General features: G+C 46.5%; 1 protein-coding gene across 1 annotated transcript in view; it reads right to left on the bottom strand.

Moving 5' to 3' along the window:
* STIP1 (stress induced phosphoprotein 1) overlaps positions 1 to 18,621 on the bottom strand; it is a 275,508-nt gene that overhangs the window by 53,219 nt on the left and 203,668 nt on the right. The window contains exon 10 of the mRNA XM_069243209.1: positions 18,161 to 18,285. Coding sequence (XP_069099310.1) covers positions 18,161 to 18,285 — 125 coding nt within the window. The remainder of the gene's footprint in view (positions 1 to 18,160; positions 18,286 to 18,621) is intronic.

Genomic DNA, 18,621 nt, shown 5'->3' with positions numbered 1-18,621 from the left:
AAAGGCCGCCCTATGTTTAAATTTATACTGTTCCACCATAGAAGCGATAGGTAAGTTTGGCGGTCTAGCAACACCAGATCTAGAAGGTGACCCTGTGCTTGAGACCACTGTGAGGCTAGGCACTGTTGTAAGGGCCTCATGTGCAGTCTTGCGTTTGGGACAATGGCTATGCATGAGGACATCATGCCTAGGAGCTGTAGTATTGTTCTTGCTTGTATTGTTTGGTTTGGAGACATGTGTTGAATGACCCTGTTGAAATTGTGGATCCTTTGTGGAGTTGGCGTTGCTACTCCTTTTGTCGTGTCTATTATGGCTCCTAGATATTGCTGTACTTTGCTTGGCAGAATGTTTGATTTTGCAAAGTTGACGGTGAACCCTAAATTGTAGAGGGTTTGTATGACTTGATTTGTGTGGTTTGAGCATTGTGTGAGCGAACTGGTTTTGATTAGCCAGTCGTCTAGATACGGGAACACATGTATTTGCTGCCTTCTGATGTGTGCAGCGACTACTGCTAGGCACTTTGTGAATACTCTTGGAGCGGTTGTTAAACCAAAAGGCAATACTTTGAATTGGTAATGTATTCCTTTGAATACAAACCTTAGATATTTCCTGTGTGATTGATGGATTGGTATATGGAAATATGCGTCCTTGAGGTCTAGGGTTGTCATGTAGTCGTGTTTTCTGAGCAATGGTAACACTTCTTGTAGTGTGACCATGTGAAAGTGGTCTGATTTGATGAATGTGTTTACTACCCTGAGGTCTAGAATTGGTCTCAGTGTTTCGTCCTTTTTTGGTATCAAGAAGTACAGTGAATAAACTCCTGTGTTTATTTGTGTGCTTGGTACTAATTCTATTGCATTTTTTTGCAGTAGTGCTTGAACTTCTATCTCTAGAAGTTGTGAATGGTATTTTGATAAATTTTGTGATTTTGGTGGTATGTCTGGAGGGAATTGCATGAATTCTATGCAATAACCATGTTGGATAATTGCTAGGACCCATGTATCTGTAGTTATTTTGTCCCATGCTTCGTAATATTGATGTATCCTCCCCCCCACTGGTGTTGTGTGGGAGGGGTGAGTGACGTGTGAGTCACTGCTTGTTGGTAGTGGTTTTGGGGCTTTGAAATCTTCCTCTATTCCTAGGAAATTGCCCCCCTCTATACTGGCCCCGAAAACCTCCCCTGTACTGTCCCTGGTAGGTGGGCGGTGCGGACTGTGAGGTGCTAGCTTGTGTGGCCTGACCCCGAAACCCTCCTCTAAAAGGTGTTTTGCGGAAGGTGTTATAAGATCCTCTGCTCTGCGGGGAGTAGAGTGCGCCCATGGCCTTGGCAGTGTCAGTGTCCTTCTTGAGCTTTTCTATAGCTGTGTCGACCTCCGGACCGAACAGAAGTTTCTCGTTTACTGGCATGTTAAGCACTGCCTGCTGAATTTCTGGCTTGAATCCAGACGTTCTGAGCCATGCGTGCCTACGGATGGTAACCGACGTATTAATGGTTCTTGCGGCCGTGTCTGCTGCATCCATGGAGGAGCGTATTTGATTGTTGGAAATGTTTTGACCCTCCTCAACAACCTGTTTTGCTCTTTTTTGCAGATCTTTTGGGAGATGTTCAATGAGATGCTGCATCTCATCCCAGTGGGCTCTGTCGTATCGCGCTAGCAGCGCTTGTGAATTTGCGATGCGCCACTGGTTTGCTGCTTGGACAGCAACCCTCTTCCCGGCTGCATCGAACTTCCTACTTTCTTTATCTGGGGGAGGTGCATCCCCAGAAGTGTGTGAGTTTGCCCGTTTTCTGGCAGCCCCTACCACCACAGAGTCTGGTGGCAGCTGAGAGGTGATGAAGACAGGGTCCGTAGGAGGCGCCTTATACTTTTTGTCCACCCTAGGCGTCACTGCCCTACTTTTAACTGGCTCCTTGAAAATGTCCTTTGCATGGCGTAGCATGCCTGGGAGCATCGGCAGGCTTTGGTAGGAGCTGTGGGTTGAGGAGAGGGTGTTAAATAAAAAATCATCCTCCACTTGTTCCGAGTGTAGTTCCACATTATGGAATAGAGCTGCTCTAGCCACCACTTGTGAGTAGGCTGTGCTGTCTTCCGGTGGTGATGGCCTAGTTGGGTATGTGTCTGGGCTGTTATCAGACACTGGTGCGTCGTACAAGTCCCACGCATCCTGATCTTGGTCGTCGTGGCTCATGGCGGTGTGAGCTGGCGAATGTGACGGGGTGTAAGTTGGCGAAGCCGGAGTTACAGGTGGAGGCGAGGGAGGAGGTGTTACCTTTTGTGTTGTTTGTTGCTGAGGAGTAAACTGAAGCGTTCTCTTTCGTTTGACAGGTGGAAGGGTACTGATCTTCCCAGTCCCCTGCTGAATAAAGATACGCTTTTGCGTGTGATCCACGTCAGTGGATTGCAGTTCTTGTTCAAATCTATGTTTCTTCATTTGAGAAGACATAGAATGCTCTTCGGTATAGGAGCCGGAAACAGGGTCTGGTGTCGCTTTTTTCGGCTCCGAAAGCCCTGTCGATTGTTTTTTCGGCTCCGAGGTAACCTTCCTCTTTTTCTGTGCCGAAAATTCTTGGCCTCTATGGTCTTCGGCGCCACTGTCTCGGCGTCGATCGGTGTCGACACCGAACTCTCGGTGTCGATGCTTCTGTTTAGCACTCTCTCGGTCCCGAGGAGGCTGCGTGCCGGTGTCTCGACCGAAGTCGGACGATCTCGACACTGAATGGGCCTTTTTCGGTGCCGATTGTTGGTCACCGAGAATTTGGGTGGAGCCATGGCCGGTTGGCAGTGGCGTCCCCTGGGCCTTCTTTCCTTTTTTAAGGTTTGATCTCGACGTCTTACTCACAGTTCTTGTAGAGTGTAGCTCGTCGGAGTCTGAATCCTGGATGGAAAAGGATTCCTCCTGTTCTTCTTCTGTCTCGAACTGTCGACGCTCTTTTGGCGTGGACGCCATCTGCAGTCTTCTCGCTCGACGGTCGCGCAGAGTTTTTCGGGACCGGAACGCCCGACAGGCCTCGCAGGATTCTTCACTGTGCTCGGGTGACAGGCACAGATTACAGACCGAGTGCAGGTCCGTATAAGGATATTTGTTGTGGCATTCGGGGCAGAATCGAAACGGGGTCCGATCCATCGGCGTTGTCCTCCACGCGGTCGGGCCGACTAGGCCCCGACGGGGTGCCGAAATCTACCCCGAAGGGCACCGAAGCGCTTCGATGTTCAACGCGTCGTCGTATGTGTCTATCTCTAACCGGATCGCAACGATACCGTCGAAAATCTTCCGTCTTCAGCTATCTTTCCGTTCCGAAACTCGGAGCGACATGAACACGTCCGAACCCGATGGCGGAAAGAAAACAATCGAAGATGGAGTCGACGCCCATGCGCAATGAGCACAGAAGGTGGAGTCACTCGGTCCCGTGACTCGAAAACACTTCTTCGAAGAAAAACAACTTGTAACACTCCGACCCAACACCAGATGGCGAGCGCTCATGCATACCATGTGTATCTACAGCGACAGATGCCATCGAACAGGGGTTTCACCAAAGTGGAGAGTTCCAAGGGATGGAGCTATTCCTCTGTCTGCCTATATGGTGTGTAGAGGGTCATCAGCATGCTTCCCAAATAAAGAATCGCCATCAAAGAGCATATCCAGGATCTTAGTTTGCACTTAAGGGTGGAACTAAGTGGACTTATGCCAATCTTGGCATCTAAGTACAGCTGATCCTGTCAACTGCCGGGAATGTACCCATTGCACAGTTGATAATTTCAGATGTCGCCTTTTCACCTTCCTGTAGAATGGGAGTGGCTTTGGTTTTCTCATTATCTGGCAGGAATTCCATGTATGAAGAGATGTCAGATCACATTTGGCGATCATATCACCCCAGAATGGCCAGGGAGTTTACGGCCAGACAGTCTTACCGGATGTGACTGAATCATCAGCTCTGCAACTTCTCATCTACGATTCTTGCCTTAACGAAGGCTTGTTGGTGGCTTTTCCACACCACTGGCAGACTGGAACTCTTCTTCCCACGTGGGACATCGACTGCATCACTTCTTAAGGGCTTCCTCTGCTCCAGTGCTGCATAGCAGACTCCCGGTCTTCACCTTCGACCTGGTCCTGCATCACCAGATGGGTGGGTAGTGGCTCCTGCCCCAACCCGAAGCTCCAACTGAAACTGTACTTGGTGCCCTTCATTTGCAGGTCCTCTACTGTCTGGATCCATCTTCTATTTCTTCTAGCCTTGCTTGGGTCATGCACAGTCATTTTACAAAGTTTCTCTGTTGGTTTGGGAAAAACTAAGTACTTACCTCTTCTGGTCGCTGGGGGGGCACTCTGTAGTTACCTTTTGGGGTTCCCAGCACCCTCCTACAGAGTCCTCTTAACCGGGTCTCTATTGTTTACTGGTATTTCACTGTTTTTTATTGCTTTCTATTCCCATTCCGGATTACTAAGGTGTATATAATAGTGTGTTTACTCACCTGCTAGTAGAGTCTTTCTTATATACTATTTGTGTCACTAAATGAAAATATCACTTACCCAGTGTACATCTGTTCGTGGCATTGGTCGCTGCAGATTCACATGTTGTGCACAGTCCGCCATCTGGTGTTGGGTCGGAGTGTTACAAGTTGTTTTTCTTCGAAGAAGTCTTTCGAGTCACGAGACCGAGGGACTCCTCCTCTTTGCTTCCATTGCGCATGGGCGTCGGCTCCATCTTAGATTGTTTTCCCCGCAGAGGGTGAGGTAGTAGTTGTGTGTGTTAGTAATAGTGCCCATGCAATGGAATGAATAAGTATGTACAAATTAAGGTTAAGTAATATATGTATACAAATATACAGATGTTGAAGATAACTTCCGACGGCTACAGGCTCCCGGGGGGGCGGGTGGGCACATGTGAATCTGCAGCGACCAATGCCACGAACAGATGTACACTGGGTAACTGACATTTTCAGTTCGATGGCATCTGTTGCTGCAGATACACATGTTGTGCATAGACTAGTAAGCAGTTATCTCCCCAAAAGCGGTGGCTCAGCCTGTAGGAGTGGAAGTAGTCTGAAACAAAGTTCTCAGTACGGCTTGACCTACTGTGGCCTGTTGTGCGGATAGCACGTCTACACAGTAGTGTTTAGTAAATGTGTGAGGCGTGGACCATGTGGCTGCCTTACATATTTCGTGCATTGGAATATTTCCTAGGAATGCCATGGTAGCGCCTTTTTTCCTGGTTGAGTGTGCCCTTGGTGTAATGGGCAGTTGTCTCTTTGCTTTAAGATAGCAGGTTTGGATGCATTTAACTATCCATCTGGCTATACCTTGTTTTGATATTGGGTTTCCTGTATGAGGTTTTTGAAATGCAATAAACAGTTGCTTTGTTTTCCTAACCTCCTTTGTTCTGTCGATGTAGTACATTAGTGCTCTTTTGACATCTAATGTATGTAGTGCCCTTTCAGCTACTGGCTGTGGGAAGAACACTGGTAACTACAGTTTGATTTAAGTGGAACGGTGAAATAACCTTTGGTAGGAATTTAGGATTGGTTCTTAGTACAACCTTATTTTTGTGTATTTGGATAAAAGGTTCTTGTATTGTAAATGTCTGAATTTCACTTACTCTTCTTAGAGATGTGATGGCAATGAGAAATGCAACTTTCCAGGTTAAGAATTGTATTTCACAAGAATGCATGGGTTCAAAAGGTGGTCCCATGAGTCTTGTCAAGACGATGTTAAGGTTCCACGAAGGAACTGGTGGTGTTCTTGGTGGTATTATTCTTCTTAGGCCCTCCATAAATGCTTTAATGACGGGTATCCTAAACAGTGAAGTTGAATGAGTAATCTGCAGATATGCAGATATTGCTGCCAGGTGTATTTTTATGGAAGAGAAGGCTAGATTTGACTTTTGTAAGTGTAGTAAGTGTAGTAAGTATCCCACTACATCTTTTGGGGATGCGTGTAATGGATGAACTTGATTATTATGGCAGTAGCAAACAAACCTTTTCCATTTGCTTGCATAGCAGTGTCTAGTGGATGGCCTTCTAGCTTGTTTTATGACTTCCATACATTCTTGAGTGAGGTTTAAATGTCCGAATTCTAGGATTTCAGGAGCCAGATTGCTAGATTGAGCGATGCTGGGTTTGGATGCCTGATCTGCTGTTTGTGTTGTGTTAACAGATCTGGCCTGTTGGGTAACTTGACGTGTGGTACTACTGACAGGTCTAGTAGTGTTGTGTACCAAGGTTGTCTTGCCCATGTTGGTGCTATTAATATGAGTTTGAGTTTGTTTTGACTCAATTTGTTTACTAGATATGGAAGGAGAGGGGGAAAAGCGTATGCAAATATCCCTGACCAGTTCATCCATAGGGCATTGCCTTGAGACTGTCTGTGTGGGTACCTGGATGCGAAGTCTCGGCATTTTGCGTTCTCCTTTGTGGCAAATAGGTCTATCTGCGGTGTACCCCAAATTTTGAAGTAAGTGTTTAGGATTTGGGGGTGAATCTCCCATTCGTGGACCTGTTGGTGATCTCGAGAGAGATTGTCTGCTAGTTGATTTTGGATCCCTGGAATAAACTGTGCTATTAGGCGAATGTGGTTGTGAATTGCCCATTGCCATATTTTTTGTGCCAGAAGGCACAGCTGTGTCGAGTGTCCCCCCCCCGTTTGTTTAGATAATACATTGTTGTCATGTTGTCCGTTTTGACAAGAATGTACTTGTGAGTTATGATTGGTTGAAATGCTTTTAATGCTTTGAAAACTGCTAGTAGTTCGAGGTGATTTATATGCAGCTTTCTTTGATGTACATCCCATTGTCCTTGTATGCTGTGTTGATTGAGGTGTGCTCCCCACCCTGTCATGGAAGCATCTGTTGTTATCACGTATTGTGGCACTGGGTCTTGGAAAGGCCGCCCCTTGTTTAAATTTATATTGTTCCACCATAGAAGCGAGTCTGTTAGGCGGTCTATTAACACCAGATCTAGAAGGCGACCCTGTGCTTGTGACAACTGTGATGCTAGGCACTGTTGTAAGGGCCTCATGTGTAGTCTTGCGTTCGGGACAATGGCTATGCATGAGGACATCATGCCTAGGAGTTGTAATATCATCTTCGCCTGTATTTTTTGTGTTGGATACATGCGTTGTATAATCTTTTGGAAATTTAGAACCCTTTGTGGACTTGGAGTGGCTATTCCCCTCGTTGTGTCTATGGTCGCTCCTAGGTATTGTTGTACTTTGCACGGCAGAATGTGTGATTTCGCATAGTTGATGGTGAAACAGAGTTTGTAGAGGGTTCGTATGACCTGATCTGTGTGGTGTGAGCACCCTGTCAGTGAGTCGGTCTTGATTAGCCAGTCGTCTAGACACGGGAATACGTGCATTTGCTGCCTTCTGATGTGTGCAGCCACTACTGCTAGGCACTTTGTGAAGACTCTTGGTGCAGTTGTTAAACCGAACGGCAATACTTTGAATTGGTAATGTATTCCTTTGAATACGAACCTTAGGTATTTCCTGTGCAACGGATGTATTGGTATGTGGAAATACGCGTCTTTGAGATCTAAGGTTGTCATGTAATCTTGTTGCTTTAGCAATGGTAACACTTCCTGTAGCGTGACCATGTGAAAGTGTTCTGATTTGTATGTGTATGTGTATGTGTTTAGTGTTCTGAGGTCTAGGATTGGTCTCAGTGTTTTGTCCTTCTTTGGTATTAGAAAGTACAGTGAGTAAACCCCTGTATTTGTTTGTGTATCTGGTACCAGTTCTATTGCGTTCTTTTGCAGTAATGCTTGAACTTCTATTTCTAGGAGGTCCGAATGTTGTTTTGATATATTTTGTGTTTTTGGTGGTATGTTTGGAGGGATTTGTAGAAATTCTATGCAATAACCATGTTGGATAATTGCTAAGACCCAAGTGTCTGTTGTTATTTTCTCCCACTCTTGGTAATACTGACTTATTCTTCCCCCCACTGGTGTTGTGTGGAGGGGATGAGTGACGTGTGAGTCACTGTTTGTTTGTAGGTGTTTTGGGGCCTTGAAATTTTCCCCTGCTTCTAGGGAATTGTCCCCCTCTGTATTGGCCCCGAAAGCCTCCCCTTTGGTACTGTCCCTGGTAGGTGGACGCTGTTGACTGTGAGGTACTGGGTTGTGTGGATTGACCCCAAAACCCCCCTCTAAAGGTTGTCTTGCGGAAGGTGTTGAAAGTGCCTCTGCTCTGCGCGGAGTAGAGCGCGCGCATGGCTTTTGCAGTGTCAGTGTCCTTTTTTAGCTTCTCAATTGCCGTGTCCACTTCAGGTCCGAACAATTGTTGCACATTGAATGGCATATTGAGCACCGCCTGCTGAATCTCTTGTTTAAAACCAGATGTTCGTAGCCACGCGTGCCTTCGGATGGTTACTGCCGTGTTAACTGTTCTTGCTGCTGTGTCCGCTGCGTCCATAGAGGAGCGTATCTGGTTATTGGAGATGTTTTGGCCCTCCTCAACCACTTGTTTCGCCCTCTTTTGTAGTTCTGTGGGTAGATGCTCAATGAGGTGTTGCATCTCATCCCAGTGGGCTCTGTCATATCGCGCTAGGAGCGCTTGAGAGTTTGCGATGCGCCACTGGTTTGCAGCCTATACTGCGACCCTTTTACCGGCTGCATCGAACTTTCGGCTCTCCTTATCTGGGGGTGGTGCATCGCCCGATGTGTGAGAGTTTGCTCTCTTGCGAGCCGCCCCTACCACAACCGAATCTGGTGGCAGTTGTGAGGTGATGAAAGCTGGGTCTGTGGGAGGTGCTTTATATTTTTTTTCCACCCTCGGTGTTATTGCCCTACTTTTGACAGGCTCTTTGAATATGTCCTTTGCGTGCCTTAACATTCCTGGGAGCATAGGCAGGCCTTGGTAGGTGCTATGTGTGGAAGAGAGGGTGTTGAAGAGGAAGAGGAAGTCATCCTCTACAGGCTCCGAGTGTAGAGACACGTTGTGGAACTCTGCTGCTCTAGCCACCACTTGTGAATATGCTGTGCTGTCTTCTGGTGGTGAGGGCTTTGTAGGATACGCCTCACACTGGGGCGTCGTATAAGTCCCAAGCATCTTGGTCCTGGTCACCTTGGCTTAAGGTGGTGTGAGCCGGTGAATGCGACGGAGTCTGTGCCGGTGAAATGTGAGCCACAGGTGGAGGAGAGGGTGGCGGAGTTACCTTCTTCACCAGTTTTGTTTGTGGTGTTTGTTCTTGTTGGAATTCCAGTCTCCTCTTCCTCCTAATAGGGGGAAGGGTGCTTATTTTCCCTGTTCCACTCTGTATAAAAATCCTTTTTTGAGTGTGGTCCACCTCAGTGGATTGTAATTCCTCCTCGAATCTATGCTTTCGCATTTGAGAGGACAGTGATTGTTCCTCTGAATAGGAACAGGTAGTTGGCTCGGTTGCGGGTCGTTTTGGCACCGAAACCATGTCCACGCTCTTTTTCGGCTCCGAGGCGACTTTCCTCTTTTTCGGAGTCGAACCCTCTCGGCGTCGATCCTCCTCGGTGCCGCTGTCTCTGCGTCGAGCAGCTTCGGCTCCGCTATCTCGGCGTCGATCCTTGTCGGCAGCACTATCTCGGTCCCGAGATGGCTGGGTGCCTGTGTCTCGACCCGAGTAGGACGATCTCGGCACTATTTCGGCCTTCTTCGGTGCCGATGGTCGGTCACCGATTTTATGGGTTGAGCCATGGCCTGATGGCAGTGGCGTCCCCTGGGCCTTGTCAGTTTTCTTATGTGCTATCTTCGACGTCTTACTCACTGTTTCATGGTCGTCGAATTCGTCCGAGTCCGATTCATGGATTGAGAAGGCTTCTACTTCTTCTTGTTCCTCGAAATCTCGGTGTCCTGTCGGCGTGGACGCCATTTGCAGTCTTCTGGCTCGGCGGTCACAGAGCGTTTTTCGGGACCGGAACGCACGACAGGCCTCACAAGTTTCTTCCCTGTGCTCGGGCGACAGGCACAGGTTACAGACCGAATGTTGGTCTGTATATGGGTATTTGTTGTGGCATTTAGGACAGAATCTGAACGGGGTCCGTTCCATCAGCGTCGATGTCACACGCGGTCGGGCCGACCGGGCCCCGACGGGGGATCGAAAACTACCCCGAAGGGCAACGGAGATGTTATCGGATCGGTGCGATGTCGAAGCTATCTAACCCGATCCCGAACGCAACAATACCGACGTAATTTTCTGATTTTGAGCTAACTTTCCGTTCCGAAACCCGGAGCGAAAGGAACACGTCCGAACCCGATGGCGGAAAGAAAACAATCGAAGATGGAGTCGACGCCCATGCGCAATGGAGACAAAGAGGAGTCCCCCCTCGGTCCTGTGACTCGAAAGACTTCTTCGAAGAAAAACAACTTGTAACACTCCGACTCAACACCAGATGGCGGGCTATGCACAACATGTGTATCTACAGCGACAGATGCCATCGAACATTTGAGTTACAGGTGGAGGAGAGGGTGGCGGAGTTGCTTTCTTTGCCACCTTTGCTTGTGGTGTTAGTTGTTCAGTTTGGAACTCTAGTCTCCTTTTTCTCTTGATTGGTGGAAGAGTGCTAATCTTCCCCGTTCCACTCTGGATGAAGATCCTCTTTTGTGTATGGTCTACATCAGTAGTCTGTAGCTCCTCTTCAAACCTGTGTTTACGCATTTGAGAGGACAATGAATGTTCCTCTGAATATGAGCCGGTAGTGGTTTCGGTTGCTGATTGTTTTGGCACCGAAACTGTGTCCTTTTTTGTTTTCGGCTCCGAGGCGAATCTCTTCTTTTTCGGAGTCGAGCCTTCTCGGCGTCGATCATCCTCGGTGCCGCTGTCCCTGCGTCGAGCAGCGTCGGCTCCGCCTTCTCGGCGTCGATCTTTTTCGGCAACACTTTCTCGGTCCCGAGAATGTTGCGTGCCTGTGTCTCGACCCGAGTCGGACGATCTGGGCACCGGTTCGGCCTTTTTCGGTGCCGATAGACGGTCACCTTTATGGGTTGAGCCATGGCCAGTTGGCAGTGGCGTCCCCTGGGCCTGGTCTATTTTCTTGTGCTGTGTGCTTTTCGGCGTCTTACTCACAGTTTCGTCGACGTCGAATTCATCTGAGTCCGTTTCATGGATGGAGAAGGCTTCCTCCTCTTCTCCTTGTTCCTCGAACTCTCGGTGTTCTGTCGGCGTGGACGCCATCTGTAGTCTTCTGGCTCAACGGTCACGGAGCGTTTTTCGGGACCGGAACGCACGACAGGCCTCACAAGTTTCTTCCTTGTGCTCGGGTGACAGGCACAAGTTACAGACCAAATGTTGGTCCGTATATGGATATTTATTGTGGCATTTAGGACAGAATCGGAACGGGGTCCGTTCCATCGGTGTCGATGTTACACGCGGTCCGAAGCTCTTCACGATTCGTGTCGATTCCAACTATCCCGAGCGAAACAATACCGATGTCATTTTTCGAAGTTTTGACTATCTTTCCGTCCCGAAACCTGGAGCGAAAAGGAACACGTCCGAACCAGAGGGCGGTAAAAAAACAATCTAAGATGGAGCCGACGCCCATGCGCAATGGAAGAAAAGAGGAGGAGTCCCTCGGTCTCGTGACTCGAAAGACTTCTTCGAAGAAAAACAACTTGTAACACTCCGACCCAACACCAGATGGCGGACTGTGCACAACATGTGTATCTGCAGCAACAGATGGCATCGAACATAAAGTACCTTTATTTTTGTAACGCTGTATGGTTCTTTCATGTGTGTAAGTGCTGTGTGACTATAAGTGGTATTGAATGAGCTTTGCATGTCTCCTAGATAAGCCTTGGCTGCTCATCCACAGCTACCTCGAGAGCCTAACGTCCTAGACACTGACTACACCTCACTAATTAGGGCATACCTGGACCTGATATAGGATGATAACACCATAGGTGCTCACCTGACCATCTTCCTACAGGATGATCAAACAAGCAGGTGAGTCCTCTGGTACTTTGTATTTCTTATCTATTCTAGGAAGAACAGATGTCTTCATGATCTTAACTCCTTCCTCCCATATATAGTCTACAATTGGTATTGCTCTGACTGCCTTTCAAGACTGATCCTTGAAATCAGAGAAAACATTCAGCCTGTTTAGTAGTTTGAATCGCTTGACCGCTCTCTCCACTAGCATTTGAAAACCACCAATATCTCCCAGTTTAGAATCCACTGGTTGTGGTTCTGAAAGAAGGTGGAGGAATTAAATAATCAGCCCATCCACTGGAGATGGGGCGATTGTCTGTTATGTTGCCTTCCTCCCTGTCTCCATCAACTTCATTGTCTGATAAGGAAGGATCTTCTCGAGGAGGCACTGCAATACAGGATTAAGGAGTGATTCTCAGAGTAGGTGGTGAAGGTATATGTTCTGGCGATCTAGGTGTTTGTGCAGCCGATTGTTGCGCTTCAGCAGGCATTGGGAAACTCTTGTAATAGCCTGCAAGCATACTTTGCAGGTCTTGCTCTAGAACAGCTGGAACTTGGATCGTGCTTGGTGGAGGAGCAGCATAATGATATTGCTTTGCATAGTGATGGCTGTGGCAACCAAGCTTACGATAATCCTTTTTTTCTTTCTGATATTAAACGAGTAATTCAGAGAGACTGTGAGCTGCACCAAACATCCCCTGATCTTCATCGGAGTCCTAGCTAATAAATGGTTGGGTAGAAGTGGCGAAACTTCAGCAGGCCACATGACTTCAAGATGAAAACCTTGAGGTGATACAATTGTCGGACACGAGGTCGTCGGTGGTACTGTCAACAATGTGGGCAACAGTACTGTGGATGGTCTATTTTTTTGTTTCACTGACAAAGAGGTGGATTTTTCCAATGTCGTAGATGAAGTGGTCAACAGAGGCACTGACGACGAGGAAGTCGTCAATGGTGCTGGCAATGTCGTCATTGACGCGATGAATCTCGTCAACAGTGTGATGGTTGATTGACGAGGTAGTCTTTGTCAATGAAGATACCGTCTATGTTATCAACAACAGGAAAGATGACAGTGAAATCGTGGTCGGGCTTTCAGTCACTGCCATCGCGATGGTTTAGATATATTTGGAGTGGTCAACAATAAATTTAACAGTGATTTTTGGCCTCTTCGAGAAAGGTTCAGGTAATGATTTAGGTTTTAACAGAAGGGTTGTAGATGGAGTTGGGGGCTCAGACTTAAGAGTCTGAAGGAGCCCTTTGTGTTTTCCCCACGAGTGGAGCCTTCTGCGGATCCATTGTGGGTCTTTTTCAAGGGTCTTACTGTGATGAAGGGAATCATGGCGAGACCCTTCCCTCTTTCTGTAAGTCTGTGAGGAGAGGGAACACTTACTACTTTCTTCCTCAGAAACTACAACAATCTTGGTATTAAGTTTCTGTAGCCATAATAAAAGCCTTCCCTCACGGTCTGAGTGTTTTTGTAGAAGTCTCTAACCTTGTGGGATGGATGAAGAAAATATATACATTCTTTGTGTGGATCTTCCAAACGTAGTCTTTCCTTACCAAAGGTGGCACAAGGTCCAAAAGGGCCTTTCTTAATAGTTCTGACAGCCTTGAACAGAAAAATACCAGTTTGGAGATCACCAAACTAGGAAAAAACGAGCAGACCTCAAGATGACTCAGTTGGGAGTGTTCTAAGGTTGCTGTTGCCTGATTGGTCATTGGTACATTTTGGTAAAAAAAAAAAAAAGACAGGCTATTAAGCTGAACTTTGTATTCCCTTTACAGCCTATTACATTGCTATATACTGCAGGACTTGGGGCTCCCACTTTGACAACAGGTAATGATTCAAGCATGTGATTCTGTGAAAGATACCCCAGTACTGGAAAACTGAAGATTTTGCTTTCCTTAGTTTCCGTATGAAGAAAATAGTTGTTTTGCTGATATACATTAGAATTTGTGTCCCTGTGCTACCCAGTCTGTCAGGGATACACTTTCTATTATATCCAGTAGAGGGGTTAGGGTTTCACGAGGGCATGTTTTTGGATAAGCTTTTCTCGTTTTCGCACCATCTGAGAGGTATCCATCTTCACCTGCAGAATCACGAGGGTTACACCAAGGATTTCAAAAGTGCACTGTCTGACTCCTTGCTTTAAGTTTGCACAGTGATATATGGACAATTCCTGAGAACATCAGAGCATGTAGACAATACAACTGTCATACAGTGCACTAGAAGCTTGGTGCAAAATTGGCAATCTTTTCTGGATAGGTTTTGCTATGGAGATTGTCAAATCCAAGTCAGAGGTACCTGAAGTTTGCTAGTGCAGTACAAGCTGTGTTTTTTTGTAAAGGTTCATATAAGTGAGTCGCACCCTACCTGTCCACCCCCAGACTAGCAGTATGCATTAATTAAGACTTCTCTGCACAGGGTAAAACAGAGGGAAATGAGTACATGAAAAATGCTCGTCATGCTGGCTAGTAATTTGGTATGATGAAAATATTTCCCTTGCCCTGAAGTTAGAAAGAAACAATGAAAAAGAACCCATATTGGTGCCCATTTCAAAGACCTTTCACAGAAAGCTTCAGCTTAACAACGTTTTCTCAAAAGCAACTTCTTTAATTTCAGCTTGTACCCAATTGGAAATGGTTTCAGCCAGGCTGGGAAGCCAAGAAAAAAATGTTTGTTCTACCGGAAGCCTACAATGGGCAGAACAAAGAATATACTACTAAGTGTAGGCCTGTATATGCCACAGACTTCAAGTTGTTTGCTTCAGGGACGGAAAGGAACTGAACATTGTTAGTCACTTTAGTTCACTATTTTGCTACCCTGAAAAGGATGATTATGTGGTTGACTGCCCACACGGTGAGCAAGTGATAAGATTTTTCCCACAATAGCTTTCAATGTTCGACTTTCGCACCATGAGAAAGGGCTAATGCTATAAACCTGCAGTACTATGGAGGACATTACTTTCATAATTTGCTCCTTTGCTGTGATCACACTGGAGAGTAACCAGAGGAGGACATCACTGTTTGATGTCCCAGAAACCCTGTACTGTGAGATCCTGCAAGTGTGCACCTCACTTCTGACAGTGATGTTGGGAACAGGGTAGAGGGAAGGCTGCCCTAAAATTAAGTTGTAGGTCTTCCACCACTGGAGAGAGTGAGGAGAACAGTGGTCTATCAACACTAAAGCTTCTAATTGACACTGTGAATGAGACCACTGTTGAGCTATGTATCCCTGTAAACAGGTGCATGTGAAGTCGTGCATGAAGTCCTATGGCAATGCAGGAGGCCATTTACCCGTCCAGATATGGAAATGTGTGCACTTTTTGTCTGCGTAGATGGCTGCACCCACCACTAAGCATTTGGTGAATACCGGAGGTGCAGTAGTCACCTTGAAAGGGAGGACTTTGAACTGATAATCTCAATTGTCATTTAGATCGAGTGTAGCCATAAAGTTGCCTTGTTGGAGAAGTGAGATCACGTCATGTAAGGTGACCATGTGAAAGTGCTGTGACCAGATGTACTGGTTTGGAGGCCGGAGGTCTAGAATTGGTCTTAACGACATGTCCTTTTTTGGTATAGAAAGCATACCCCTAAACCTGGGCGACATTGAGAGACGGGTGTTATAGCTCCCATGAGAAGAGCTTGGACTTCTAGTATGAGTAAAGCTTGATGTTTCAGTGATAACCTGTGAGCGCAAGGCAGAATGCTGGAAGGTGTGGTAGAGCTCCAGACTATAGCCATGTTGGATAGTGTCCAACACCCAGTGGTCTGAGGTAATTGTTTGCCATGTGGGAAAGAAATTCTGTAAACACCCACTGACGGTGTTTATGGTCACTGGGTAGAAGACAGAAGTGACTGCTTGGCGAGGGGTGCTATACTGCATGGTGAAGCACCATTATCTCGTATTTAGGCACTGTTACCTCTATAGGCCCCTTTGAGGTTTGTTGACCCAGATTACAGGGGTAGGGAGGTGGAGGCATCTAAAGAGGTCACCTTGAAACCTGCACGATAGTTTGGGAAGCAAAAATGAGCCACAGGGAGTAGGTGTTTGAAGGGCCCCCACTGATGTTTCACTTTTTATTTTTTCAATGTTTGGTCTACTTGGGGACCAAACAAATGTTCCTTTGTCACAAGTTATATTGTGGACACTGTTGTATTTCTGGTTTGAAACCAGAAATCTGCAGTCACATGAGGCACCCGAGCAGAATGCCGGTGTTGATACTTCTAGCTGCCGTATATAATGCACAGCATATTGAGATATTCAGTATAAGCTTGCCTTCAGCTACAAGTTGTTCTTGTTTTTTGGATTAGGGAGATACTGGAGTAGATCATCTATTTCATTCCAGTGGGCATGAACATAACGAGCTAGTAGGCCCACTGATTTGGCAATACGCCATAAATTGGTGGATTGTGCTGCAACCCTCTTTCCCACCATATCAATATGCTTACTTTGTCAGACGGCAGGGAATTCCCACTAGCTCACGAGTTTGGCACACTTGCGAGCAGTGATAACGACAGGCAAATCTGAGGTAATTGGCTCCTGATGTAGATGGCATCAGGCGGAGATGGCGTATACTTTTTATCTACCCTGGGCGCTAAAACCCTAGCCCTAGAAGGGTCGTTAAAAATGTACTCTGTGTTCCAACATGCCCTGTAGCACAGGGAGATACTATTTGGACCTATGAGTAGTGGAAAATGTTTCCAGAGAGGAGGTTCTCTTCTAAACGGAGCAGTTCTATCTATAAGCTCCTGAAATGATGGTGAATCATCAGTTGGTGAGGGACATGTGGGATATAGATCTGGGTCTGTATCCCCTGGAGGATCGTGGTGCCCAAAATGTGCCTTGTCCTCCCACCCAGCCCAGCTGTATGATACTGTGGAGACCCCAAAGATGAAATATCTAGTGGGTTTCTATACAGTGTGGTGGAGAAGGTGAAGCTGGTAATGATGGCAGAGGAGGTAAAGGGCTGGTGGCCTTGTTCGACTTTTCCCAGTGTTTTTATGGTACTGGTGAGTCCGGAGCCTCGTTGAAAGACCATTGACTTTTAGGTGGTGGAATAATTGGAGCCAAAGATGTGCCAGAATACATTCAGCGTTAGGTTGGATGTGGATCTGTTTGTCATCAGGTTGCTCTTAGAGTCTATGAAGTATGAGCTTCACTGGTTTGCCAGAATCGGGCATGAAAGTTTGCTTGGAAGATTTAAAATCCGACCCCAGTTTTGGTACTGAAAGGGTGGACTTGGACTGAGATGTTCTGCTCGGCACTGTGGGTCAGGTAGGTGCCAGATGGCGTTCTTGAACCAAAGTGCTCAATGGCGAAGGCTTCGGCTGGTGTCTGGTGCCGCACCAGAGGGAGGGGCATCAAAACCAGTTGCTTGGTGCCAGCCATGGCACGAAAGCAGTGGCAAACAAAATAGCATCTGTATGCTGATCCAAAGGGGCCAAGTGTCTTTTGGATGGATCGACATGGTGTTGAGGGACAGGGGGTGCCGTACTTATGAACTGTTGACCCAGAGCAACTTCCTCCATCTACAAGTCAACTTGGAGATTGGAACTGCCCTTGATCGATATCGCTTCTTCCACGGCTGCCTAGGGCTGAGGGTGGTCTTCTATTTTGATGACCACAGTTTTCTCGAGTATCCTCGATACTCCTCCGTGACAATTCTAGACTATGTGCTTGACGGTCTCGAGGGTTTTCTCCGAGACTGGAACAAACAGAAGGCATCACAATCTGCTTACCTGTGGTTGGGCGACAAACAGATTGCAGACCAGGTGCTGATCGGTTCGGGTGATTCTTTGCATGGCGGCATGGGCAGTATATGATGGACATCCGTTCTGTCACCAGCAAAACAGTGTGAAGAATATCAAGGAGACCGAAGAAAGGCCCATGCGCATTATTACCAAGAGGAGGAGTCACTCTACCCCGTGACTCGAAAGACTTAAAGAAAAAAAACTTGCACACATCTGGACCCAACACTAGATGGTAGGAGTACGCAGAGCATGTGTATCTACACTGACACACATGCCTCGAACATTTATTGTTTGAGAAATTCCAGGAAGCCAAAACAGCAATATAATTCGAGAAAACCAACTTTAAAAGGAGCAGAGAATTACACAAAAAACTGTCATAAAAGTAAAAAAACATTTATAGTCCTGGTTACTGAACAGTTACATAAAGTGGTCACACTACATAAAGTTACTCTGCATTGCACCAATTGAATTAGTATCTTTCGCCACCTTTTTTTTTCCTTTTCTTTTTTTTTTTACCTTCAGAGCTAAAGGGAACTCTAGCAGCTTCGTATAGCAGGCAGCTCTGTTGCTGTATAATTTGGCATCTTCAGGATTGCGTTTAATGGCTTCAGAATAATGTTTCATCGCTTGGGGATAATCGCCTAAAATGAAAAAAATACCCCACAAAAAAAGCACATCAACAGGGTGAAACAAACCAGGACTCAGGGGAATACAAAAACACTTTGGTTTTACTGCTTCTGTTCGTATGGTTAATTTTACTTCTGCTGGTAATGTAGCATGGATCAAGCAACAGACACTGATGTGACAGTAATTTTCGTGTCTTAAAAGGTTTGACTGGCAGCTCAACAAAATCATTAAGAAAACCAGCACTGTACTGAGTCTGCCAATGAGTAGCATCTTAAAGTGCTTCCACTAATCGGTCACTTAGTTTCATGTTAAAATTGGCTTAGAAACAGGACTACATACAACTCAGAACA

This window comes from Pleurodeles waltl, chromosome 7 (genome assembly GCF_031143425.1).
Source record: "Pleurodeles waltl isolate 20211129_DDA chromosome 7, aPleWal1.hap1.20221129, whole genome shotgun sequence".
NCBI classification, from domain to species: Eukaryota; Metazoa; Chordata; class Amphibia; order Caudata; family Salamandridae; genus Pleurodeles; species Pleurodeles waltl.
This window is presented reverse-complemented; position numbering and strand designations above follow the sequence as displayed.